The following is a 26,101-nucleotide window of genomic DNA, read 5'->3' as shown; positions in this document are numbered from 1 at the left end:
GTGTGCATGCGACCTAAAATGTTTTACTTTGAAAACGCTAAATTTACACCTCTCTTAAACACTAGAACTACGTTTCGAAAACGCTCTCCATTATGGCATACTTTGGAAAACGATGATGTTAGAAAACCGAAAACGAGTTTTCAAATGGATTATTGTGCATGTGATCTAACTTTATTGGTGAACCCAAGATAGTCGATTAAGTGGAAAAATGTAAATATCAGTAAAAAATATTATTCAAACTGTTTTTTGGTCTTTTTCTTAAAAAACAATATCAAAACATCAAATCCCTCCCAAAAAATTACTAAACATTTATTTATAACAATCCATCAAAATACAACAAACTTAAACATCTAGTAAGCATATCAGTTCATGTCAGACTGAAATATTTTTGAATCGTCTTTCTTGAACATGTTATCATATTCTTTGAAGACAAGAACATCAGTTTGAATTAATGATAACACAAAAAGAATAATTACACATTTGGTTTTATAAGCCCTTGGTGCAATTTTTAACACTATTTATGATACCCTTCTTACACTTTAAGCCAACCATTGGAAGAAAATGTTGCTCGAAGCTGATCTAAATCTGCCTTTGACAAAGGCTGCAAAGGGGACCGACACACACCACCATGATATCCAAACCATTCCATTGCCTGTTTCAAAGCTGGAACGCCATACTGCCGAGTTACCTATAAAAGGGGGAGGACATTGCATTTTAAGAATAACATTCAAATCAATTATAAATTTAAACAAGACCAAAATCAATCATCGAGAAGAGTCAAAGATGAATCGTCATGAAACCTGTGAAGAACATGTCATGGACAGATTTCACCCTATAATAAAAGATAATAACAAACTGTATTTTGTTTAAAGATGATGAAGCCTATTTTAGGACCATTTTTAAATTATCATATTCTTATTACTGTAATGTGACAAAAATAATGATGTTTTTATCTAAGTTGTATTTAAAAAGTATTTATACATATACATACTGTATACTGTATGTTTGTATTTATAAAAATAATTGTATTGTGTATTGTATCACAGTGTTTTTTTTTTTTTACAGTAATACAGCAGAATCTAATGAGTCACTTTTTGAAAATAATTAGAATTAAAAAATTAAAAAAAGGAATAAAAACCCTCTGAAGTAAAATGCCTAAATGCGAATTTAGAAGAATATACTGTCACAATGCAATAAATCATAATAGTCCTAAAAACAGGCTTCATTTTCTTTATGCAAATTAATGTTATTGTTATAAATTATGTTTCCTTTTCAAAGCACAGTTGCATGATGGTAAAAATATTTTTCATGGCCTTCGAAGCAAACGTTTGACAGCTCCTTGGGGGAAGGGTTACTTCCACTGTTTATCATGCCTACTGTATGTAGTAGTAAATGTAGCAGTGGTATAAACGTGCTGTGTTGCCATGGTGATATGATGCTCACTGCAGTGTTGGGTTCGATGAGGCGACACTGGAGCTCTCTGGCTTTGTTCCAGTGTCCTGAAACACACAGCTGTGCAAGTTCACACACCTGTTGACCCAGGACATTTGCGAGGGCACAAACGCCTCCCACAGCACCTACAACAAACACAGCAAGATTGGCCCTTAAATATACATCACATCTGCAACATATCTTACATATCCATACAACTGATTTGGCCTAGAATGACCACATGAAAAATACATTTGATGCCACTGTTTTTACTCCTCTGATTGCCAGCCTGTTCTGATGGGGTCTCTAGGTAAAGACAATGCTAAATGCAAATATGAAAATGCAAATATGACCATATGATTTATTTTTTGTTATTGTTGTTGGTTTTCCTGCATTATTACTAGAGTTCTGCCACGAATATCTTGTTTAAAATATGGTACATATTTGTCAGGGAATGCAAAGTATTGCAAGGGAATGTGCAAAATGTATTGCTAGGGAGCGCAAAGTATTTTGAAGGAATTCACAAATCTTTTTGTGCGGGAACAGGCAACACTTATTGCGAGGGAAAGCGCAAAACTTATTGCGAAAGAACACACAAAACTTATTGCGAAGGAACGTGCAAAACTTATTGCGAGGGAACGTGCAAAACTTATTGCGAGGGAACGCGCAAAACTTATTGCGAAAGAACACACAAAACTTATTGCGAAGGAACGTGCAAAACTTATTGCGAAGGAACGTGCAAAACTTATTGCGAGGGAAAGCGCAAAACTTATTCCGAGGGAACGCGCAAAACTTATTGCGAGGGAACGCGCTAAACTTATTGCGAGGGAACGCACAAAACTTATTGTGAGGGAAAGCTCTAAACTTGTTGCGAGGGAACGCGCAAAACTTATTGCGAGGGAAAGTGCAAAACTTATTGCGAGGGAACACGCAAAACTTGTTGCGAGGGAAAGCGCAAAACTTATTGCGAGGGAATGCGCAAAAAGTATTGCGAGGGAAAGCGCAAAACTTACTGCGAGGGGATGCGCAAAACTTACTGCGAGGGAAAGCGCTAAACTTATTGCGAGGGAAAGCGCAAAACGTATTGCGAGGGAACGCGCAAAACGTATTGCGAGGGAAAGTGCAAAACTTATTGCGAGGGAACGCGCAAAACTTGTTGCGAGGGAAAGCGCAAAACTTATTGCGAGGGAACGCGCAAAAAGTATTGCGAGGGAAAGCGCAAAACTTATTGCGAGGGAACGCGCAAAAAGTATTGCGAAGGAAAGCGCAAAACTTACTGCGAGGGGATGCGCAAAACTTACTGCGAGGGAAAGTGCTAAACTTATTGCGAGGGAACGCGCAAAACTTATTGCGAGGGAAAGTGCAAAACTTATTGCGAGGGAACACGCAAAACTTGTTGCGAGGGAAAGCGCAAAACTTATTGCGAGGGAACGCGCAAAAAGTATTGCGAGGGAAAGCGCAAAACTTATTGCGAGGGGATGCGCAAAACTTACTGCGAGGGGACGCGCAAAACTTACTGTGAGGGAAAGCGCAAAACTTACTGCGAGGGAAAGCGCAAAACTTACTGCGAGGGAAAGCGCTAAACTTATTGCGAGGGAACGCACAAAACGTATTGCGAGGGAACGTGTAAAACGTATTGTGAGTGAATGCAAACTGTTGCGAGTGATCATGCAAAACTATTGCAAGGGAACATAAAACATATTATGAGGAAAAGCACAAAGCATATTGCGAGGGAACGCAAAAATCATTGTGAGGGAATGCAAAACTTTTTTGGAGGGATTGCAAACTACTGGGAGGGAAAGTAAAACTACTTCAGTGAATACATTTCCTCTCTGTCCTCTAAGGGGCACCTTACATTTTTGTTTACTTTTGTACAATAAACAATTATGGTATTATGTTGGGTTGACGTTTAATGTAAAATCTAGCCCCTGATGCAAAACTCGTAGAGGACCACTCATGTAGACCACTCCCACATAAACGAGTTTGATTGACAAGCTGACACCACCCATTCACATGATAATGGCCTAGGAATTCACCACCCCCACTCTTTCTGCATTTGCAACTGACAGATAACTTTGTGTTGATTAATTGACAGGCTTCCCTGACATTCTCCCACAAGCTGAAATTTTATTAACAGTAGTTTTGTCTCCACACAAGCCATCAAACCTCATCATTATGAGAAAATGCTCTGCTCCAAGTAGCTGACATTGTATTATGACTGACAGAGAGAAATAGTTTTTTGGGTGAATCTTATGAAAACTGTCAAGAAATGTTAATAAATAAATAATAATAATGTAAAAAAAAAATAATAATAATAATAATAATAATATATATATATATATATATATATATATATATATATATATATATATATATATATATATATATCTTAATGACCCTAAAAAAAAGACTTGAATGTTTTTTTGTATTGTTTTTTTCTTAGGTTTTTTGGGTGCAATATGAGACGGGTTTGCAATGAAATTAATCCACATTTGTCAGGATCCTCTAACTGTTATTACACCCCTTTGCATGCATTTTCATGTTGTTTGTGAATGTAGATCTCTGAAGGATGAGGGCATGACACGTATACTGTCCATATAATAGTCAGTGAAGCAGACAACGCTTTTTAGCCAATCAAAAACAGCCTGTCAATCGTTTTGCGCATTCGGGTTTGCTGACATTTCCAGCCCAGTCGGGCCACTCAAGCAAACAGTTTGAATTTACTTTTGATGCAACTAGTGCACTGCACCTTCAAATAAGAAAATTAATATTTAAAAAAAATATGTGAAGGGGAAAAGTAAAAAAAAAATAAAAAAAATAAAAGCAAAATGAAAGATTATGAACTTCTTACCCACAGAGTATGCAGCCATGAGGAACCCAGCTGATCCAGCAAGCACCTGGAAATCCTGTGAGCTGCTTTTGTGCACAATCAGAGCTATTCTTGTGATCTATCAATTATCAAATATTAAAGTGAATTAAGATGATAGAAAAGAGTTAATAGAAATATAGAAGGTACAGTACTTTTGGCATAGCTACTGGAAAAGTTGGACCAAGACCTTTATCTTTGAATTCAGTGATTACATTTTAACTTCAGTCAATTCAGTCAGTTAACTTCACTCATTATTTAAATGAAAAACTTCAATATTTGTTTCGAGTGTTAAAGAAGGTAGCACTGGGGTATCTGAGAGATGCATGAAATCCTCACCACATTTCACATAATCAGCAGATAATAATCAGATGTTTTCAGAGATCAGCAGAATAAAAAAATAAATGAATAAACTGTAATCATTACATCTTTCTGTACAAATGTAACCTTTGGTTTATGTGTCAGGACCCTGTTTGTGTTTTCATGTTTGGACTTGGTGTCTGGGTCCTGACTCAGCCTAGTTCGGTTTATGTTCTGGGTCGGGATTCAGACACTCATGCTCCATGTCTCGTCTTTTGTGAGTGCATGGCTTCGGTTTTGTTCCTCTTGCCATGCGCTCTTCTGTCAGTCTTGTGTGATGTATGTTAGCACATGGCTTTGTGTTTGTCTGCCATGTGCTTCCCTAACCCTGCCTCCTGTTATGTTAATTGCCTTCACCTGTTCCTTAAGTGCCTTACCTGTGTATATATTGTGCTCCCTTTCCTCTTGAGTTTGTCGGATTGTTTTGTTCTCATGTTAAGTAAATGTTTTGTCTGCGCAGCCTCCAGTCTGGTTTGTCATTTTGTCTTTCAGTTTAGAAGTTTGTTATTGTTTTGCTTTTCAGTTTTCTCCCTTGTGAGAGTTGGATTTTAAAAAATAAAATATATATTTGAATCTGCATATAATGTCTAATATAAATATGTTTAAGTATTGTGTGTATATATATATTTAAATAGGTCTTACATCACCACCACTATCTTTGAGGCCGACAATATTTGGATGGCGGGAAAGCTGAATTATTGCATCTACAGGCAGGTCAAGACCAGTGTTTGCTGGCACACTGTACAACACCACTGGCACTGAACTGGAATCTGCCACCTTGGAATTGAAGAAAGCAACAGTGAATTTTGATAGAACTGAAACGTGTGAAAGAAAAAGCTCAACCACCAAGTTTAGCCATGTAAAATGCAAACTAGATACAGTACATAGGTAAAATCAGTCGAGACAAACTTTAATCTTGGCTTGACAAATCCTTGTCTGAAAGTTTAAACTAGTTTTAAATGTTTGATGGTTATACAGACGTTACAGTAAGACAAACAGCAAGCTAGACAGACAGATAGTCAGACAGACTGTCATACTGTATACAGTGGATATACAGATAATCCAGCTCTGGACAAAATTAAGAGACCACTGCAAAATTATCAGTTTCTCTGGATTTTCTATTTATAGGTACATGTTTGAGTAAAATGAACATTTTTGTTTTATTCTATAAAGTACTGACAACATTTCTCCCAAATTCCAAATCAAAATACTGTCATTTAGAGCATTTATTTGCAGAAAATGACAACTGGTCAAAAAAACTAAAAAGATGCAGCATCTTGGCATGCTCTCTACCAGTCTTTCACATTGCTGTTGGGTGACTTTATGCCACTCCTGGTGCAAAAATTCAAGCAGCTCGGCTTTGTTTGATGGCTTGTAGCCATCCATCTTCCCCTTGATCACATTCCAGAGGTTTTCAATGGGGTTCAGGTCTGGAGATTGACAGGGTCTTGATCTGGTGGTCCTCCATCCACACCTTGATTGACCTGGCTGTGTGGCATGGAACATTGTCCTGCTGGAAAAACCAATCCTCAGAGTTGGGGAACATTTTTAGAGCAGAAGGAAGCAAGTTTTCTTTCAGGATAAACTTGTACATGGCTTGATTCATGTGTCCTTCACCAAAGATGAATCTGCCCGATTACAGCCTTTCTGAAGCACCCCCAGATCATCACCGATCCTCCACCAAATTTCACAGTGGGTGCGAGACACTGTGGCTTGAAGGCCTCTCCAGGTCTCCGTCTAACCATTAGATGACCAGAAGGAGGATCGGTGATGATCTGGGGGTGCCCAACAGCAATGTGAAAGACTGGTAGAGATTATGCCAAGACACATGAAAGCTGTGACTGAAAAACAGGGTTATTCCACCAAATATTGATTTCTGAACTCTTCCTAAGTTAAAACATTAGTATTGTGTTGTTTAAAAATGAACAACAATTCTTTGCATTATTCGAGGTCTGAAAACACTGCATCTTTTTTGTTATTCTGACCAGTTGTCATTTTCTGCAAATAAATGCTCTAAATTACAATATTTTTATTTGGAATTTGGAAGAAATGTTGTCAGTACTTTATAGAATAAAACAACAATATTCATTTTACTCAAACACTTACCTATAGAAAATCCAGAGAAACTGATGATTTTGAAGTGTTCTCTTAATTTTTTCCATATATATATATATATATATATATATATATATATATTACAGTAATGTGCAAAAGTCTTAGGCACATAAGATGTTTTCACAATTTGTCTTAAGATGGTTATTTATATCTTCAGCTTTAGTGTGTCAATAGGAAATATAAATGTTAGACTCCCAAACATTCCTTCCCTATCTGTCACTCACTCGACGTTGGTGTCGATGTAGTGACACTAGGGGTCACTCTTGGGAGCCCGAGACACCTCTGGTCTTTGATAAAAGGCCAATGAAAATTGGCGAGTGGTATTTGCATGCCACTCCCCCGAACATACGGGTATAAAAGGAGCTGGTATGCAACCACTCATTCAGATTTTCTCTTCGGAGCCGAACGGTCATGCTCATTGAGCTGAATACTACTGTTCATTCACCTGCTGGATCTGACGGCGCATTTCAGCGGCTTCTCCCTCCTCTGCACTGGTGCACTGCAGAGAACGCCCCTGGGCGCTTCGGCAGAAAAACTAGAGAGTATATTTTCTGAAAGAGCATTTTTCCCCTCTAAAAGAGTATATATTTCTCTAAAAGAGCGCACACACGGAACGTCTTTTTAAAGACGCGTCTTTTTAAAGATGCTTTTCCGATTGTGTGTTATTCCTGGTTGTGCTCGTTATCTCTCGCCTTCTAACGGTCACGATCACTGTCTTTCATGTCTGGGCACTGCTCACGCGGAGACAGCGTTCGTGGATGGTCACATTCTCATTGCGAGAATGTGTCCATGGCAACGTTGCGGTCGCGGCTCGCCTTCGTAAGGAAGCGAGCCACCCCAGAGGCTCCCGCCTCGGTCCTTTTACCCACGGGTTTGAGGCCAGCGCGGCTAGCACTGGGGGCTATTTGGGGACCCCAATGGGACCGCCTCCGCCGGGTATCCCCCCGCGGACCTCCCATTCCCCAGCACGCTCGTCTGCCCCGATCGGGCTTCCGGGTGAGTCCGCCGGCTCGTCTCACGGCGAGTTCGACCTCTTATTCGGAGCCCGCGAAAGTGATGAGCTCTCGAGCGCAGCATAGGAGAGCGGGCTCGTCCAGTCGGAAGCCTCGGCTGGGCTCCTCCCTTCGGGGTCGATCGCCCAGTCACAGGCTGACGCGGAGATGATGACATGCTTTCCCGGACAGCCGCGAGCGTCGGTTAGAGTGGATTTCACCGCTCTTCCCTGAACCCTCGCGGCTCTGTGATTGGTTCCTGGGCTCGCGGCGCCGCTCAAAGCCACGCCCCGCCCCGTTCCTTTCTTCCCGGAAGTGCATGAAGAGCTGACAAGATCGCGGGAGGCACCTTTTACTGCCCGGTCCCGATCTTTTCAGCTTCCCCGCTCTCACTACCCTCGATGGTGGGGCGGCCAAGGGTTATTCGGCAATCCACCGGTGGATAAAGGCGCTCGCGGTGCACCTATGCCCGCAGAGCGCCGCCACCTGGCGTGGGTGCCCAAAGCCCCCGTCCAAGGCCTGTAGGTTTACGTCGTCTCTGACGGTCAAAGCCTACGGCGCTGCTGGACAAGCCGCCTCCGCCCTGCACGCCATGGCTCTCCTGCAAGTCCGCCAAGGCGCTAAAGGAACTGCACGAGGGTAGTTCCGCCCCGGGATTGATGCAGGAACTGCGCTCGGCGACCGACCTCGCTCTCCGAGCGACGGAGGTCAAGGCGCGGTCTCCCGGGCGGACGATGGCCACACTAGTGGTCCAGGAGCGCCACCTTCGGCTCAACCTGGTCGAGATGGGTGAGGCCGACAGGACACGATTCCTTGCTGCCCCCATTTTCCAGGCGGGCCTATTCGGCGACACTGTCGAGGACTTTGCCCAGCAGTTCTCGATGGTAGAGCAGTAGATGGATGCTAGCCGGCTTGTCCTGCCCCGGCGTGGCTCAAGATCCCCCCATCTACTCATCGCCGAGGGCGTCCCCCTGCGGTGACTGCACCGGCTCCGCCGCAGCCCGCCCCTCCGGCCCGGCCCCGGCGTGGAGCCCACCACAGGAAGCCGACGCCACCCGTCTCACAGCCGGCACCGAAGAACCCACGGAGGTCTTCGAAGCGCCCCTGAGACGGGCGACCCAGGGACAATGAAACCCGCTGCTCTGGAGCTGGTAAGCAGATCTTTTTTTGTTACCTTTTGCATTTAATTGCGCTGCATGCCCAAGTGGCTGCAGTACTCAAGAGCTCCGCAAGAGTGGTTTCCTTGTTCCCTGGGTCACATATTCGGTGTGTACGGCTGGCATCACGACCACCGTCCACCACTCCATTTGGCAGGTTGGCGCTCCAGCGGCGGTCTCCCGCCCTGAGCGCCCAGCTGTGGCACAAATCCGCCCCCGATGTGACAGTCTCCACGGGTCATGAGGACAGGCCTCTTCCTCCCCCGTCCCAGGCTGTTCCGGGGGTGGTCACAAGGAGCCAGGTAAGTGCTTCGATGTCCTCGGACTCAGCACGGCCACGATGTGGTGTGGCACCTCAAGCTCCGCCCCGCCGCGAGGCCCCACCCGCCGGTACATCCGATGACGTTGTCCCTTTGGTCCCCCTTGCGCGGAACTCGGGTGCATGGCTTGCGCTTTCCAGTCCGTCGCGAGGGCTGGTCCGGACCGTCCGACTCTGCTGCACGATTCACTTCGCTGGGCATCCGCCCAGGTCCAGCGGTGTCCACTTCACCTTGGTGAAAGATGGAAACGCTGCTACCTTGCGCGGAGATCGCTACCCTCCTACGGAAGGACGCGATAGAACCTGTCCCTCCAGCCGAGATGAAGAGGGGGTTTTACAGCCCCTTCTTCATTGTACCGAAAAAAGGCGGTGGGTTGCGGCCAATCTTGGACCTGCGAGTACTGAACCGGGCCTTACACAGACTCCCGTTCAAGATGCTGACGCAAAGACGCATTCTAGCGAGCGTCCGGCATCAAGATTGGTTCGCGGCGGTAGACCCGAAGGATGCGTACTTTCACGTCTCGATCCTTCCTCGACACAGACCCTTCCTGCGGTTTGCGTTCGAGGGTCAGGCGTATCGGTACAAGTCCTCCCTTTCGGCCTGTCCCTGTCTCCTCGCGTCTTTACGAAGATCGCAGAGGCTGCCCTTGCCCCGTTAAGGGAGGTGGGCATTCGCATTCTCAACTATCTCGACGACTGGCTAATCCTAGCTCACTCTCGAGACGGGTTATGCGCACACAGGGACCTGGTGCTCTCACACCTCAGCCGACTAGGGCTTCGGGTCAGCTGGGAAAAGAGCAAGCTCCTCCCGGTTCAGAGCATCTCTTTTCTCGGTTTGGAGTTGGACTCAGTCTCCTTGACGGCGCACCTTACGAACGAGCGCGCCCAGTCGGTGCTGGCCTGTTTGAAGGCGTTCAAACAGAAAACAGCGGTTCCACTGAAACATTTTCAGAGGCTCCTGGGGCATATGGCGTCCTCGGCGGTGGCCACCCCGCTCGGGTTGATGCATATGAGGCCGCTTCAGCACTGGCTCCAGACTCGAGTCCCGAGATGGGCATGGCGCCACGGGACACACCGCGTGGCCATTACGTCGGTCTGTCACCGTCTTTTCAGCCCTTGGACCGACCTCTCGTTTCCACGAGCAGGTGTTCCGCTAGAACTGGTCTCCAGGCGCGTCGTGGTCACGACAGACGCCTCCAAAATGGGCTGGGGCGCTGTTGGCAACGGGCACGCAGCCGCCGGCCTCTAGACGGGTCCGCAGCTGCGTTGGCACATCAACTGCCTCGAGTTACTGGCAATTCTGCTCGCCCTGCGGAGGTTCCGGCCGTTGATCCAGGGCAAGCACGTGCTAGTTCGGACAGACAGCACGGCAGCGGTAGCATATGTCAACCGCCAAGGAGGTCTGCGCTCCCGCTGTATGTCATAACTCGCCCGCCGTCTCCTCCAACGGAGTTAGCAGCACCAAGTCGCTGCAAGCCACTCACATCCCGGGCAACCTCAACACTTCGGCGGACGCGCCGTAACAACAGGTTACCCTCAAGGGAGAGTGGAGACTCCACCTTCAGGTGGTCCAGCTGATTTGGAGTCGATTCAGTCAGGCACAGGTGCACCTGTTCGCCTCCCAAGAATCCTCCCACTGCCCGCTCTGGTACGCCCTCACCGAGGCCTTCCTCGGCATAGACGCGCTGGCACACAGCTGGTCCCCTGGCATTCGCAAATATGCGTTTTCCCCAGTGAGCCTGCTCGCACAGACCCTGTGCAAGGTCAGGGAGGACGAGGAGAAGGTCGTCATGGTAAACACCCTACTGGCCCGCCCAGACGTGGTGCTCGGACCTCACGCTCCTCGTGACAGCTCCCCCCGGGCAAATTCCCCTGAGAAAGGCCCTTCTTTCTCAGGGAAGGGGCACCATCCGGCACCCGCGCCCAGACCTCTGGAATCTCCATGTCTGGCCCCTGGACAGGACGCGGAAGACCTAAGCTGTCTCCCACCTGCGGTGGTAGACACATTCACTCAGGCTAGGGCTCCCTCTACGAGGCGCCTGTATGCCTTTAAGTGGTGTCTGTTCGCTAAGTGGTGTTCTTCCCATCAGGAAGACCCCCAGAGGTGCGCAGTCAGATCAGTGCTTTCCTTCCTGCAAGAGAGGTTGGAAGGGAGGCTGTCCCCTTCCACCTTGAAGGTGTACGTTGCTGCCATAGCAGCACACCATGACGCAGTCGACGGTGAGTCCTTCGGGAAGCATGATCTGATCATCAGGTTCCTAAGAGGCGCCAGGAGGCTGAATCCCTCCAGGCCACGCCTTGTTCCCTCATCGGACCTCTGTAGTTTTTCAGGGTCTACAGAGAGCCCCCTTTGAGTTTTGCAAGGTTCTACAACCTCCGGGTGGAACCGGTTTCGTCCCAGGTAGTGGCACGCAACACAAGCGGATAAGCCCGGGATAGCCGGCCGGGTGTATCGCTTGCACATAGCGCCTTCCACCTCCTTTTGAGCTGAAGACGTGCGCTGTTAATTCCCAGTAGTGTTCACAAAGGTTGTTCCCTGGTTGACTTCCTCCGAGCCCTGTGGCAGTCGAGTTTTCGGAGAGACTCGCTGCCGGCCCAGTACACGCGCTAACTAAGAGCCCGGTTCTGGGGTAGGTGCTCCGCATGTGGCGGTTCCCTGTAAGGCTAACCCCATGCGATCTATATCTTCCGCTAGTTCGTTTCCCTACTGGCAAACTGCGTCTTCCTTGGGCAGAGCCCCTCAGTCTCCATGTTGTAGTAACTCCTCCCCCATTGGGTAGGATCTACCTTGAAGGCTCTCCACATGGTTGGAAAGACCATGTGATGTATTCTTCCACTTAAATATCCCCCCTCTCTTGGGGCGAGGTGTGGTCTCCGCGGTGTCCTCCCCTTGGGAGGGACACCCCCGACTAGACCTGGCGGCCCAGTCGGATAATCCCCCTTCTTTTTTAGGGAGTGGAAAAAGAGAAGGGGAAAGAGGCCATGACTGGGTTAAGCCTGTCTCTATCTCTGGGTAGTCGACTTGTCCCCAAAAAGGGCCGTTCGACACTCATAACTGTGTTGGGGGAGGTTACGTGTCGACCTGGTGTGCTGGCTATGAGGCACACAGCAAGTCTGCCCACCACACACCGCCAGTTCACGTAACACAGTTCAGCCTTGTGGCGTTTTGTATAGGGACCCCTAGTGTCACTACATCGACACCAACGTCGAGTGAGTGACAGATAGGGAACGTCATGGTTACTGGTGTAACCTCCGTTCCCTGATGGAGGGAACGAGACGTTGGTCCCTCCTGCCGCAATGCTGAACTACCCGCTGAAATGGCCGGACCTTATATCGGCTCCTCAGCGTAAAACCTGAATGAGTGGTTGCATACCAGCTCCTTTTATACCCGTATGTTCGGGGGAGTGGCATGCAAATACCACTCGCCAATTTTCATTGGCCTTTTATCAAAGACCAGAGGTGTCTCGGGCTCCCAAGAGTGACCCCTAGTGTCACTACATCGACACCAACGTCTCGTTCCCTCCATCAGGGAACGGAGGTTACACCAGTAACCATGACGTTTTGCAAATAGAAAAGATTAGAATAGAAGAACAGGGAGCCCTGCAACAGATGTCATTGCCCCCACAGAGCCCCCCACTGAACATCATGTCAGTCTGAGATTACATGAAGAGACAGAAGCAATTGAAACAGTCTAAACAGATAGAAGAACTGTGGCGAATTCTCCAAGAAGCTTGGAACATCCTATCTGCCAACAACCAAGAAAAACTGTGTCCAGGTGTCCCTAGGAGAATTGGGGCTGTTTTAAAGGCAAAGGTGGTCACACTGAATATTGATTTAGCTTTTTTATGTTTACTGGACTTTGTATGACATTAAGTGATCAATTAAAACTATTTATGTCATTATTTTTGAAGAAATCCTCACTATGCAACATTTTTCACAAGTGCCTAAAACTTTTGCACTGTACTGTATATAAAAGGAACACTGTACTGTATATATATATAGAGAGAGAGAGAGAGAGAGAGAGAGAGAGAGAGAGAGCAACTTAAAGCAGATCAAAGGCATTTTGTGGGTTTGTTTACATTTGAATTTTTTAAAGTTGGAATTTTAATTGACCCTTCACTAAGCCCTGACTTAAAAATGCTTCTGACCAATCCTGCCGTCATTACTCTGATATGTGTTTGCTATTTTCCAATGACAGCCTATGGGAGTAATGTGTGTTTAAGTACTTTTAAGCGGAATTTTAACAAAATAATCCAAAAAATTAAAAAAACGTTGTTGCCGGGTCATTTGTAATAGTGACATGAGTTACATAGAGAGGACACAAGCAGTGTTTTTCTGTCTTTTAAAAAAATAATCTTTAAATAAATCTGGAGAATAGCATGTTATGCATTAAACTGTGTCAGCCCTCATTCCCAAATGAACATATAACATCTGCAATGACTCTTACATTAAAATGAGTGTGTTATGATATGTTATAAACAGCTCTGTTAACTTACGCTTATGTTATTAGATGTGTAATCACTATTAAATTAAGTTTTTCTCTTTTCAAGTGACTAATAAATGTTGCCTTGATTCTGATTCACAGTCTACACAGTTTTTAATCCAATTACTGTGTAATTTAACAATTTATTTGACAAAAAACTTCAGATAAATATGGATTACAATGTCACACTTCATACCCGTCCATGTAAAAATATTATCCATTCCGTTTATGGGAATATTTAGCAAAAAACAGTGTTGTTCATGGCAATCTCCCATTCATTCCAATGGGGAGTACTGCAGAACTTGTCAGAGCGAGCAACCGTAACCAAGGAGGGCAGAGCTTAGCCAAGGGTCAATTAACAAGCATTCCATTGGTCCATTTGAACATTCCGTCAATGTAAGTCTATGGGATTTTCTGATTTTGGATTGTCCGCTGTGTCCTGAACAGTCTGAAGGTCTGTACCACTTTAGGTGGATGTAGGTTGAAAGCTCTAGGAGAAGTTATTATTAGAAATTTTGGTCTTGGTTTAGGGACTTGAAAAAACCCTAAACATAGTTTGTAGAATAACAGTATGTTGGCTTTGTCAAGCAATATCACTACTGAACGAACCCTAATGTCATTTATGACTACCTGCATGTAGTGGTTTATAAGAGCACGGCTATCCATTCGGCCGCGGTAAAAACATGGCGTTACCACTAACACACAATCAGCGCCTGCATCTGCCATTCTTTGGCTCATTTGGATCGTGCCTCTGGTGGCTACAAGAATAAACAACAACAAAAAAGTGCAGTTATAAGGTGTTTGTATAATAATGAGAAAGTGCCTTCTGATAAGGCCACAAAATCTCATACATATACAAGAATCAACTTATAAAAGAGAAAGACTTACATTCACAGCCAGATCCAGCCATTACTAACTTGTCTTTTGGCAGGGCCTGTCTCACTCTCTTCACCACCTCTACTCTCTCCTCTGGTGTCAGATATGGATATTCCCCATTCGATCCCTGTACCACAAGACCTGCAGGCAGAAAATCAAAGCAGAAAAAAGGAAATGCATAAATGCAGTAACCAGGTAGTTTTATGTGATGTTTCTATGTTAAGATAACAACACATTACAATTACACAAAGAACTGACAAAATCCCAGTCCAGAATTGACATATGCGTGATTAAGACATTTGAGTAAGTTTCTTGAAAGCCCACTAGGTGGAACACTGTAAAAGGTTTAAAGGGGTAGTTCACCCAAAAATGAAACTTCTCTCATCATTTACTCACACTCATGCCATCCCAGATGTGTATGACTTTCTTTCTTCTGCAGAACAAACAAAGAATTTGTTGGTCCATCCAATGTAAGTGAATGGCGGACAGAACTGTGAAGCTCAAAAAAGCACATAAAGGCAGCATCCATGAGACTCCAGTGTTTTAATCCATATCTTCAGAAGCTATATGATAAGTGTGGGTGAGAAACAGATCAATATTTAAGTTATTTACTATAAATCTTCACTTTCACTTCCACATTTTTCTTCTTTTGTTTTTGGTGATTTGCATTCTTCGTGGATATCACCACCAACTGGGCTGGGAGGAGAATTTATAGAAAAAAAGGGCTTAAATATTGATCTCTTTCTCACCCACACCTATCATATCACTTCTGAAGACATGGATTTAACCACTGGAGTCAAATGATGACTTTTTCTGGTAACCATTCACTAGCATTGTATGGACCAACACAGCTGAAATATTCTTCTAAAAATCTTCATTTGTGTTCTTCAGAAGACAGAAAGTCATATACATCTGGAAAGGCATGAGGGTGAATAAATGATGAGAGAATGTTCATTTTTTCAGTGAACTATCCCTTAAATGCTGGACTTTAACCTGTAACAGGGCATGAGGTTTATCGCCTCACTAACATCTGTTAACTATTGTCAACATGCAGCTGGGTCACACTAAAGATCTACATAACGGTAAAAATGTCACATATGTATTATTATAACACTCTAAACTGCTTACGGTGTGTATGTTGTGTGTTTACTGGATTGCACATATGAATGATTTCATTGAATGCAAATGCAAACAAATAATCATTAACCCACCTCTAAACGGTATGTTGCCATACTTCTTAATATTTTCATCAAGTCTTTGATAGTCCACATCTTCACTATGAGTAAATGGAGTGGCAATGGGAGGGTAAATGCCGCTGATGTCCAGCCTCTGCCCAGCAATTTGACTTTTACTTCTCCATGTTGAAACTGCTGATCTTCTATACAGAAGACTGAAATTTCGGATTGCAAACATGCCACTGGTTGTGATCCCTCTGTGGAGAAAATAGAAATGGTAAAAGAAACTGTGAACTCTGGCATATGCTGTACCATGCAGTTAATAATCAACACATTAATCAACTCTAAATATTGACAATGTTTGGGGAGGGTGAGCATATCTCCCCCCATAATAGATGTGGGGGAGGTTGGTCATAAATAAAAACATATAGCAAATAAACCTATGGCATAAGCAGGTATTTGAGATATATATATATATATATATATATATATATATATATATTTGTTTTTTTTTTTAAGTTGATATTTCCTGTGGTGTGGTGTAATGCACTCCATCTAAATTGATTTTAAACAACATTTTTCTATTTATTTATTTTTTTTAATTTGTATTATTATTATTATGCATGCAGCTTTTATTACCTCATATTAAATGACTGTATTAAATATTTTTACATTTTTTAAATTCAGCTGTCACACTTCAGGACCAAAATGAATAAGTGAAGGCAAATGTTTATCTAAATTAGTGTAAAAAGAAATGACAAGTCACAGTAGCTTAAATGTGAACTTTCCCATATGTACATTCATATACATTTTAAGCCAAAAAACTGTCAATAGACGTGTTATGCATTAACCACCCAAATATGTATTTGCATAGCCTGTAAATGTTGCTTAAATAAGTCGACTTTCATGCTATGCATATCAAATGTAGCTGAGATAACTTTGTTTTGCATACCTGCTTGCTGCAAATGTCAGACAGCCTTGCACAAGTTTAAACTCCTTATACACACTGACTGAAACTAGTTAGAAACAGTCACAACTCAAAATGCACGTATCTCGTTTTCAGTTCTCAGCTACACTTACGTATCTGAAACAGAAACAGTCGTGCTTGTAGTTTGATCACTTTCCGCGCATGCGCACAAGGCTTTCGGGCGGCGAATTTCTGAAACCTAGGATGGCAGAGGCAAAGTAATTCATATTCATAAGGAAAGCCAGATCGGATTTGATGAATCAGTAATATTCAGCAGCAAAGCGCTGATTGGTCGGTGAAACTATAACCCAACCCAAGCCAACCAGGTAGCGCTTTCCTCATAAATACTGCATGAATGACTCTTCCTCTGCCATCCTACGTTTCGGAAAGTACGCGCAATTTAGAATAACACTACGGCCGTAGTACTCGTGAATATTAACAATTAGGTTATGCTGTCGTTGCTTGGTAACCTTCATGAAGCGTCCTGACACTTAACGTAATCAATATTAATGAGCTACTTTCCAGCGTCTGCCTTTCCACAAACATGACAGGGCTACTGGGCGAACGTTCCGTTAGCTCATTAATATTCATGAGGTAGAACCTTCACCATAGTAGGCTACTTTCACTTAGCAGATGAGAGCTTTAGTTATTTCTTCTACAAACGATTAAGAAAGAAATAGGCCAGTGTGGACTTTAGGATTTTAAAGCACATTTAATAATATTATTATAATTAAATAATATTAAAAGACTATTTGCATAATTAATGCAGTTGCCTATGATATCAAGCAAGGTTTCATTAACAATCGTGTGTTCTTACGGTTATAAAAACACATGGAATAAATTTGAGACCACTTCATATTATAGCCATATTGAGCGTTTCTGTCGATTCTGCTGACAAAAAAAAAAAATAAATAAATAAAAAAAGACAAAACTGTTCCAAACAAGTAAAAATCAGTGAAGTCAGAACAAGACATGATTTATCAAGTCTCAGGGTATTTTTGCTTGTTTTCTTTTTGGCCACTCATAGACAAAGTAATAATACATCTGACTCATCCCGAATTTAGTTTTCATCCAATTCTTCATTATTCTATATACACACAAAATCTAAACACTAAAAACTCTGGCTTAGCAAATATGTACAGTTATGTGCCACTCCATGTTTTTTCTTTTTTTTTCTTTCTGGGTTGTCTAACCCAGGCAGAATTCCAATCCACCAATTTTGCATGGTACATCAATTATTTTAGCTTTGGGAGTGCTTTGAACAGCTTGTCAATTTGGTGTCATTTTGCACGACTTAAATTCTCTTCTGATCATTACATGATCTATTCAGCTTGTTAATTAATTAATGACTAGTTAATGAAGTTATTAAAAAGTGTTTGCAGACAGCTAAAAGATTATAGTAAAGTAACAAATGAAGCATCAAACTATATGTTGAACATGCACAGTACCTCAAATACCATGTAATAGAACATTGTACACATTTCAGTGGCCGTTTTCATTGATAGTGTGCATTGATGATTTGATATTAGAACATTTAATCAACCTAAAGAAAAAGCATAGTGTTTGTTAAGGCTAAATGAAATGGGTGATGGCAGAGGACATGGGAAAGAGAGGGTGTAAAGTCACCAGATTACTGAATTAAGAGTAATGTTACATAAAAATTATTCCAGTAAGGAAAAGTCTCCATTGTTAACATGGCCTTTAACAACTTAATCAAAACAGATGGATAAGTTGAAAAATAAAATTTATTATATTCATCAATGCACTTTTTTCTAATTTAGCCATATCTACAGATCATCAGTGGAAATACAAATAATATAAATACACTAACAACACATCGGTAGACTGTGGCTAAAAATTGTCCTTTAAACTTCATAGCGAATCGGCGTGAGACATAAAATAAACAGTAGTTAATTTAGTCGTGAGTAGTCATGTTTTCATTCAATAACGATTTCTTTCGATTTTGAACTGAACTACCTACAAATTCAACGTGAAACTGTGTTGGTGAGATCAATCATTTCAGGGCAATGTGCTGCACTGTTTACATTAGTGGACTAATGCTTTATGTTTATTATTACTGAAGATATTATTACTTGGAAACTGAAGTGGGTTCTCTTCACTTTTCCGCTTTATTTTCCGCAGAATTTCTTAGTCTTTCATTAACATGTACAACACAGCCTCATATATACAAGAACATAAAACATAAATAGCATTTTCATCACATTCTCAAACAAAAACAACAATAAATGAATACAAAAATAATGTTAACAAGTAATGACAAGTAAACTTGAATACAGTACGACACAGATTCAAGTAAGGATAATATGCCTGAATGCGAAACAAAAAGCTATTAGTTCAAATTCCAGCTCTCAGACATCCAAAACACACAAATGGAATATTTTATTAAAGGGAAAGTTCATTCAAAAATGAAAATTCTCTCATCATTTACTCACTCTCATGCCATCCCAGATGTGTACGACTTTCTTTCTTCACCAGAACACAAATTAAGATTTTTAGAAGAATATTTCAGCTCTGTTGGTCCATACAGTGCAAGTGAATGGTGACCAGAACTTTGAAGATCCGAAAAGTACATAAAGGCAGCATAAAAGTAATCCATACGACTGTGAGAAACAGATTAATATTTAAGTCCTATTTTACTATAAATTCTCCTCCCTGCCCAGTAGGTGGCGATAAATACGAAGAATATGAATCAGCAAAAACAAAAGAAGAGATGTGATTAAGACTTGATGAAAGTGGAAATTTATAGTAAAAAAAAAAAAAATCACTTACATTTTTATCTGTTTCTCACCCACACCAATCACATCACTTTTAAATACATGGATTTAACCACTGGATTCTTAAGTTCTGGTCACCATTCACTTGCATTTTATGGACCAACAGAGCTGAAATATTCTTCTAAAAATCTTCATTTGTGTTCTGCAGAAGAAAGAAAGTCATACACATCTGGGATGGCATGAGGGTGAACTGTCCTTTTAATGCTTTGCAAGTCACAAGAATATCACTATTATATTTCTTTGTACATATTTATACTAATAGCCTATTCATGACAATATTTCATAGTATTTTCAGAATATTCTAATTGGTTCATTGTGAAATATATTTTAAGCAATAGGTAAAATGACTCTTTTTGTAATTGGAAATTATGTCTAATGTTAAAACTTATTTCTTAACACCAGGATGCATATAGAATTGTTCCCATGGAGTTTCACTAGATCTAATAGAATGTAGGTAAGCAGGAGGTTGCTCCTCACTTCATTATTGTTTGGGTGTGAATGATTATAAGGAATTATTTTAAGAATGACGCTTGTGATGAATGGACCAAACTTGGCAAGTGACACCTATAAGACATAAAACAGAGAATCAAAGTCAATCATTACTGTATCCTCAAAAGTAAGTAAATAAATAAATAAATAAATACAATAGTGTAAGTAGATGTGAACGTGAGTTTACCTGCATCTATTCCCAGAAGTATAGCAGATACCATATGGTCTCATTCTTCAGCTGAGGTCCAAACAGAGGGTTTGTTTGGGCCAGTATCGCTATTAACCAGCTAGGGACACATCGGCACAAACACGATATTTAATTGAAGCATAAACTGCATACATTTAACAAATCGCCAAACATAAATTGAACCAGCATCCACAGCAAAAAAATATAATAAAATTATAACATTTTTTTATTTTTTATATTATATTATGAAATATTAGTAAATATTAAAAAACATTAATAATGAATGAGTACTGACGCTTACTACAACCCATGGAGTTGTGAGTTCGAATCTCAGGGTGTGCTGAGTGACTCCAGCCAGGTCTCCTAAGCAACCAAATTGGCCCGGTTGCTAGGGAGGGTAGAGTCACATTGGTTAACCTCCTCGTGGTCACAATAATGTGGTTCGCTCTCGGTGGGGCGTGTGGTGAATTGTGCGTAGATGCTGCGGAGAATAGCATGACGTCTCCACACGCACTAGGTCTCTGCAGTAACACGCTCAACAAGCCACGTGATAAGATGCGCGGATTGACCAGGCAACTGAGATTCGTCCTCTGCCACCCGGATTGAGGCGAGTCACTACGCCACCACGAGGATTTAGAGCGCATTGGGAAATGGGTATTCCAAATTGGGGAGAAAAGTTGAGAAAATAATAAAAAATAAAGATACTAATAATTAAAACACTAATAATAATAATAATAAAGTTTAATAATATTGACGTGGTTATAGACGGCTATGGATGGATGGGTGTTTTTTTAGTCTCACGAGGGAATTTGAAGCAATAACAGAACCTGTTTTCTATTTAAGAAAATATTAACAATAATATATACATGTCTGGAAAATACCTTTCCAAATATGTTTTAATACTCACAATAAATAGCAGCAAACGGCGGTCAGCACCAAACTAGTTATGATGACACTGTAATTATAAAACACTTTCATCACACAAACAACGCAGATGCAGAAGGGACAATAACATTAAAGTAAATTAGTGTAAAAATAATGTGTTCATTTAAAGATGAACGAATCGCTCAGCCTGTTCCAGCATCATTCCTCACCCTCTGTTCGGTCCTTTCGGGACAAGAAACGGGACGACGACCCCCACCAAACCCCACAGCATGGTGAAGCAGATCATGGGTAACGCCAGCGAGTGAGACACCATTGCGACAGCACTGCGTTTATGGACATAAAATGTACGTATAAAGAAAACAGTTTTATAATTCAATCCAGATAGCTCGATTCTTCGGTAATCCTGTGCACACGCCTACCTCTGCCTGATTGGACCGATGTCACTCTGAGGCTGCACGCTATTGGTTGGTAAGAGCTGTCATTCATGACGTAATGTGCTTCTATGACGTAATGACGTCACTCACAACCGCAAGCCATTGATTTGGTTGAACGTACCAGTTTTATTATTTTCCTGGATTTTTATAAGGCTTTTGATTCGGTTGAACACAATTACGTTTTTTAAAATCATTTGAAAAAATTTGGTTTTGGTGCATATTTTTGTAAAACGGTAAGAACACTTTATTATAACTGTATTAGTTGAAGTAAGTTTAAATATCGCACTTCCCCTAGATTTTACTTGTCACGTGGAATAAGACAAGGTTGTCCAATATCCCCTTATTTGTTTTTACTTGCGTCACAAATATTTGCATCACTTCATATATTTCCAATAGTGCTGACAAACAGATACTCATCAGTCAGATGGCTGACAAAACCACTCTTTTTTTGCAAGATGCTAACCAAGTTCCTTTAGCACTAGAGTATATCCAGCAATTTTCCAAAGTGTCTGGCCTATATTTGAACCTGTCCAAATGTGAATCGATGTCCGTCAAAGATTGTAACATTTATATAATCTGTAATATTCAAATAAAAGTTAAGGTTTCATATTTAGGAATTGTTACAACGAGAAATTAATTAGAAAGATGCTCTTTAAATTTCAGTCCATTAATTGAGGGTTCACAGGAAAGGCTGTATTTGTGGCTCCAGTGAGATCTCTCTTTAAGGGGTCGACTCTTACTAGCTAAAGCAGAGGGTCTGTCAAGGTTAACATATGCTGCTCTCTCTCTCTCTGAATATTCACACCATCATTACTATGAAAGTTGATAAAATGCTCCTTAACTTTGAATGGAAATATAAAACTCATTTTGTAAAAAAAAAAAAAAAACCTGTAATAATGAACACTATTGAGAATGGGTTCAACTTTCTTGATTTCACCACTTTGAACACCTTCAAAGTAAATCAGGTTAAGAACTTTATTAATAAACCCTCCTCTATTTGGGATCTGATCCCTAATGTTATTTTATTCCAAACTAGGTGGTTTGAGACTTTTTATTAATTTGCAATTATAACAATGAAAATCCCTGTCAAATTGTCCCTCTTTCATTAGGAAATGTTATTGGCCTGGTCTCTCTTCTTCTTTTTTTTTTTTTTTTTACAAAATTTTACAACTCACACATACCCCTTTTGGAACAATAGGGACCTATTGTATAAACACACACCTTTTTTCTTTCATAGCTGTTTGAAAAATTTTATTCTTTTTGGATCTCAACTTTTCAATCAAAATGGATCAATTTGTAATTACTCTGAATTTGTATCAAAGCATGGAACTCTTGTAACTCCAAAAGAATTTGCCATTGTGGCTGATGCAGTTCCACAAGGAGTGTTATGCTTTTCAAAGGGTTTTGTCCTGTGACTCTCTCTTCTCACTCAGTGGATCTGTGTGAAACATTTGTAGGTAAATGGTGCTTTTCTTCTAAATCAAAAAAATAAGAAAATCAGAGATTTGTTTCAGAAGGAACCATTTTCTATTCCTTATGTGTTTCCTTATTGGAATGGTATTACAAGCAATATTCTTCCTTGATAGAAAGTATGGTCTTTACCTCACAAATATCTTGTAACTAAGAAAGTGAAAGAAATAACATTTAAGCTGATTCATAGATTTTATCCAGATAAGTGCAAATTGTCATTTTTGTTTAGAGAAGCCTGAAATGTCTTTGCATCTGATTTGGAAATGTACTTATACAGTGAAATTTTGGTGTGACATTCCTGATTTCATTAAGTGTTAAATCCCAATTTTGTATTTACTTAGAGAAATCTTTGGTTTCACAAATGTGAAAAAAGAAATGATGCTTTTATCTTAAACCTTATTTTTTCTGTTAGCAAAATACCATATTCATAAATGCAAATTCTCCAAAAGCAAACAGCTCTTTTTGAGGTTCAAATATTAAATGATCATTTCTTTTGTGTCTATTGAACTTTCTAAAAAACTTGAAAGCAATAAGAACTGTTTTTCTATGAGGACTTAGCACCCTTGCCTGTTGTGTTGTGTTATGACAATAAAAATAAAAACAAAAAACAAAACAGCAAGCCATTGGAAGTTTGTATTATTATTATTATTATTATTATTATTATTAAAAAGGAATATTCTGGGTTCAATACAAGTTAAGCTCAATCAACAGCGTTTGTCTTCTAAATTGATACGATCACTTTTGGTGCAAAAAAGATCAATATGTAAGTACTTTTTAACTATAGTCCAGTGCTTCAAGAGAGGGTGGAGTCCAAGCGGTCTCTCGTGTGACGTATTCGCATTGCCATGGATAATCACGTAATCAGGTAATCTCACATTCTCCACTCAGTTGAGACATCCAGGATGAGCACACAAATGCACCATTGTGAGTACAGAAACAGATACATACAGATACATCTAAACCAAAACTAACCAAGCTACTGTACAGCGTTCCTCCTACTCACTTGTAAACAGCGCTTCTCTTCTGGCTGTGATGCACGTGTGTCAGTTCACACGTGTTTTAATGCCAATGCGATTACATCACGTGCATACTGCTGCCGACCGGAGGCATGATTTAGAGTTAAAAAAGTACTTAAATATTTATCTTTTTTGCACCAAAAGTGATCGTGTCATTTTAGAAGACATTAATTTAACCGCTGGAGTCGTAGCGATGATGTTTATCCTGACTGTCTGTGATCTTTGGTGCTTCAAAAGAGAAATCTCCATTCACTTACATTTTAAGGACATACTGAGCCGAGATGTTTTTCTCCAGTTGTATTCTGGTTAAGAAAAACAGTAATACACACCTGGCATATCATGAGGGTAAGTAAATAATGAGAGAACTTTTGGGTGAACTATCCCTTTAAAGGCAAAAAGGTGAAGCTTATAATTTTATAAAAGCACTTACATTAATTCGTCTGTTAAAAGTAATTTATTATTTGAGCTCTAAAGTTGTTTTAATCATCATTTTTACAGATATTTTAGGGTTTGTTGACATTACATCATCATGGCAACAAAGTTGTAAAATTGGCTATAACTTCACACAGAAAAGGTTAGTAAGTGATTTTATCACACTGAAATCGTGTTTACACGAATATTGTTTATGTATTGTGGCTAATATATATATATATATACACACACACACACAGTATATATCTGTCTTGTGTATTCTGTTGATTCATGTCTTTTATTTTGAAATTCTATTGTGATTTCTGTTTTCCCTCCATGTTCATGTGTCATGTTTTCATTGGTTTATTGTTTAATTATCTTGTTATCAGTTCTGTTTGTTCATTGGTTTATGTTCTCCCATGTCTTGTATTTAAGCCCTCATGTTTCCATTGTGTAGTGGTATTGAATGTGATGAATGTGTTTGGTAAGCCATAGTCTAGTCTAGTCTAGTCTAGTCTAGTCTAGTCTAGTCTAGTCTAGTCTAGTCTAGTCTAGTCTAGTCAAGGTCAAAGTCCATGTTTTGTATTTAACGTTTCTAGTTAGGGTTTTTTGGTTCACGTTTGTTAATAAACTGCACTTGGGTTCTTCATCTTCACATCATCTTCGTCATTGTCATCATTGCCAGTTCCAGTATACGTTACAGAATACTTGACCAACCATGAACCCAGCGGTTTTACTTCTGCGCCTACGTCAGGGGAATCGTCCCCTGGAGGACTATGTTGAGGACTTCTGCGGTCTAGCCAGCCAGGTAGACTTTAATGAGGTTGCCCTCAAAGACTGTTTTAGATTTGGACTAAATGAGTCCATTTCTTTTTTTGATGCCTGGTGGTCGCAGTTCCCTCAGCCTGGCTCAATATATTGACCTCGCCCTACGGTTCATTGGTTCCCCGTTCACTGTAGGGGAGGCGGATGCCGAGCCAGAGTGCCACGTCATGGCCGCCGCCGAGCCAGAGTGCCACGTCATGGCCGCCGCCGAGCCAGAGTGCCACGTCATGGCCGCCGCCGAGCCAGAGTGCCACGTCACAGCAACGTCTCAGCCTGCTCCATGCCACGTCACAGCAACGCCTCAGCCTGCTCCATGCCATGTCACAGCCACACCTGAGCAGTGGGACCTGGAGATGGTTCCCACCCTTATACCCACCCTTAGTTCTCCTGAGCAGGCAAGGGGAACTTTCGGCCCTCCGACCCCTCCTGGACCCTCTGAGCCCTGGACTTTGCCTATGGCCTGTCGGTCCCTCGACATTGCCTCAGCTCGGCATTCCCTCGGCTCCACTACGGTCCTTCAGCCTGTCGGCTGTGCCGGGGTCCCTCATCCCTCTGGCTCCTCCTTGGTCTGTCGGTCACCTGGCTCCGCTTTGGCTCTCTGATCCTCTGGCTGCGCCTCGTCCCTCCGATCTGTCAGCTTCACCAGGGACCTCCTTCCCTACGGCTCCACCTTGGTCCTCAGTCCCACCGGCTCCACCTCAGTCTTCCGATCCCTCAGCTCCGCCTTGCTCCTCCGAGCCTCCAGCATCGCCTTGGTCCTCCCTGCCTTCGGCTCCACCCTGGCCCTTTGAGTCTTCGGCTACTCTCCGGGCACCAAGTTCCATGGCTCTGCCCCTCGAGCCTCTCAC

The 26,101-nt window shown here is 41.8% G+C and overlaps 2 protein-coding genes across 2 annotated transcripts; both read right to left on the bottom strand.

The window, feature by feature from the left end:
- Nucleotides 1-293: 293 nt before the first annotated feature.
- hoga1 (4-hydroxy-2-oxoglutarate aldolase 1) lies at nucleotides 294-16,884 on the bottom strand. The gene is made up of 8 exons (XM_051694543.1): nucleotides 16,727-16,884; nucleotides 15,811-16,031; nucleotides 14,612-14,740; nucleotides 14,354-14,481; nucleotides 5,300-5,434; nucleotides 4,283-4,379; nucleotides 1,444-1,577; nucleotides 294-688 (listed from the first exon to the last, which is right to left on the bottom strand). Exons 2-8 carry the CDS (start codon nucleotides 16,010-16,012, stop codon nucleotides 533-535), a joined length of 981 nt encoding a protein of 326 aa, XP_051550503.1. The 5' UTR covers nucleotides 16,013-16,031; nucleotides 16,727-16,884; the 3' UTR covers nucleotides 294-532.
- Nucleotides 16,885-19,674: 2,790 nt separating this feature from the next.
- Nucleotides 19,675-21,510, bottom strand: LOC127438750 (V-type proton ATPase subunit e 2-like). The gene is made up of 4 exons (XM_051694575.1): nucleotides 21,307-21,510; nucleotides 21,120-21,167; nucleotides 20,213-20,312; nucleotides 19,675-20,100 (listed from the first exon to the last, which is right to left on the bottom strand). Exons 1-3 carry the CDS (start codon nucleotides 21,408-21,410, stop codon nucleotides 20,219-20,221), a joined length of 246 nt encoding a protein of 81 aa, XP_051550535.1. The 5' UTR covers nucleotides 21,411-21,510; the 3' UTR covers nucleotides 19,675-20,100; nucleotides 20,213-20,218.
- Between the last annotated feature and the right edge of the window lie 4,591 nt (nucleotides 21,511-26,101).

This window comes from Myxocyprinus asiaticus, chromosome 50 (assembly GCF_019703515.2).
Source record: "Myxocyprinus asiaticus isolate MX2 ecotype Aquarium Trade chromosome 50, UBuf_Myxa_2, whole genome shotgun sequence".
Classification (NCBI taxonomy): Eukaryota; Metazoa; Chordata; class Actinopteri; order Cypriniformes; family Catostomidae; genus Myxocyprinus; species Myxocyprinus asiaticus.
Note: the sequence above shows the minus strand (reverse complement) of the source record. Positions and strands in the feature narration are given on the sequence as shown.

Coding starts and splice junctions, on each gene's coding strand:
- hoga1 (XM_051694543.1), bottom strand. CDS start 16,012: ATGTTTGCAATCCGAAATTTCAGTCTTCTGTATAGAAGATCAGCAGTT. Junction 5,435..14,353: donor TTATAAACCACTACATGCAG/GTAGTCATAAAT, acceptor TTCAATTCCAAG/GTGGCAGATTCCAGTTCAGT. Junction 4,380..5,299: donor TCAAAGATAGTGGTGGTGAT/GTAAGACCTATT, acceptor GATAATTGATAG/ATCACAAGAATAGCTCTGAT.
- LOC127438750 (XM_051694575.1), bottom strand. CDS start 21,410: ATGGTGTCTCACTCGCTGGCGTTACCCATGATCTGCTTCACCATGCTG. Junction 21,168..21,306: donor CCGAAAGGACCGAACAGAGG/GTGAGGAATGAT, acceptor TTATAATTACAG/TGTCATCATAACTAGTTTGG. Junction 20,313..21,119: donor GCCGTTTGCTGCTATTTATT/GTGAGTATTAAA, acceptor ATGTGTCCCTAG/CTGGTTAATAGCGATACTGG.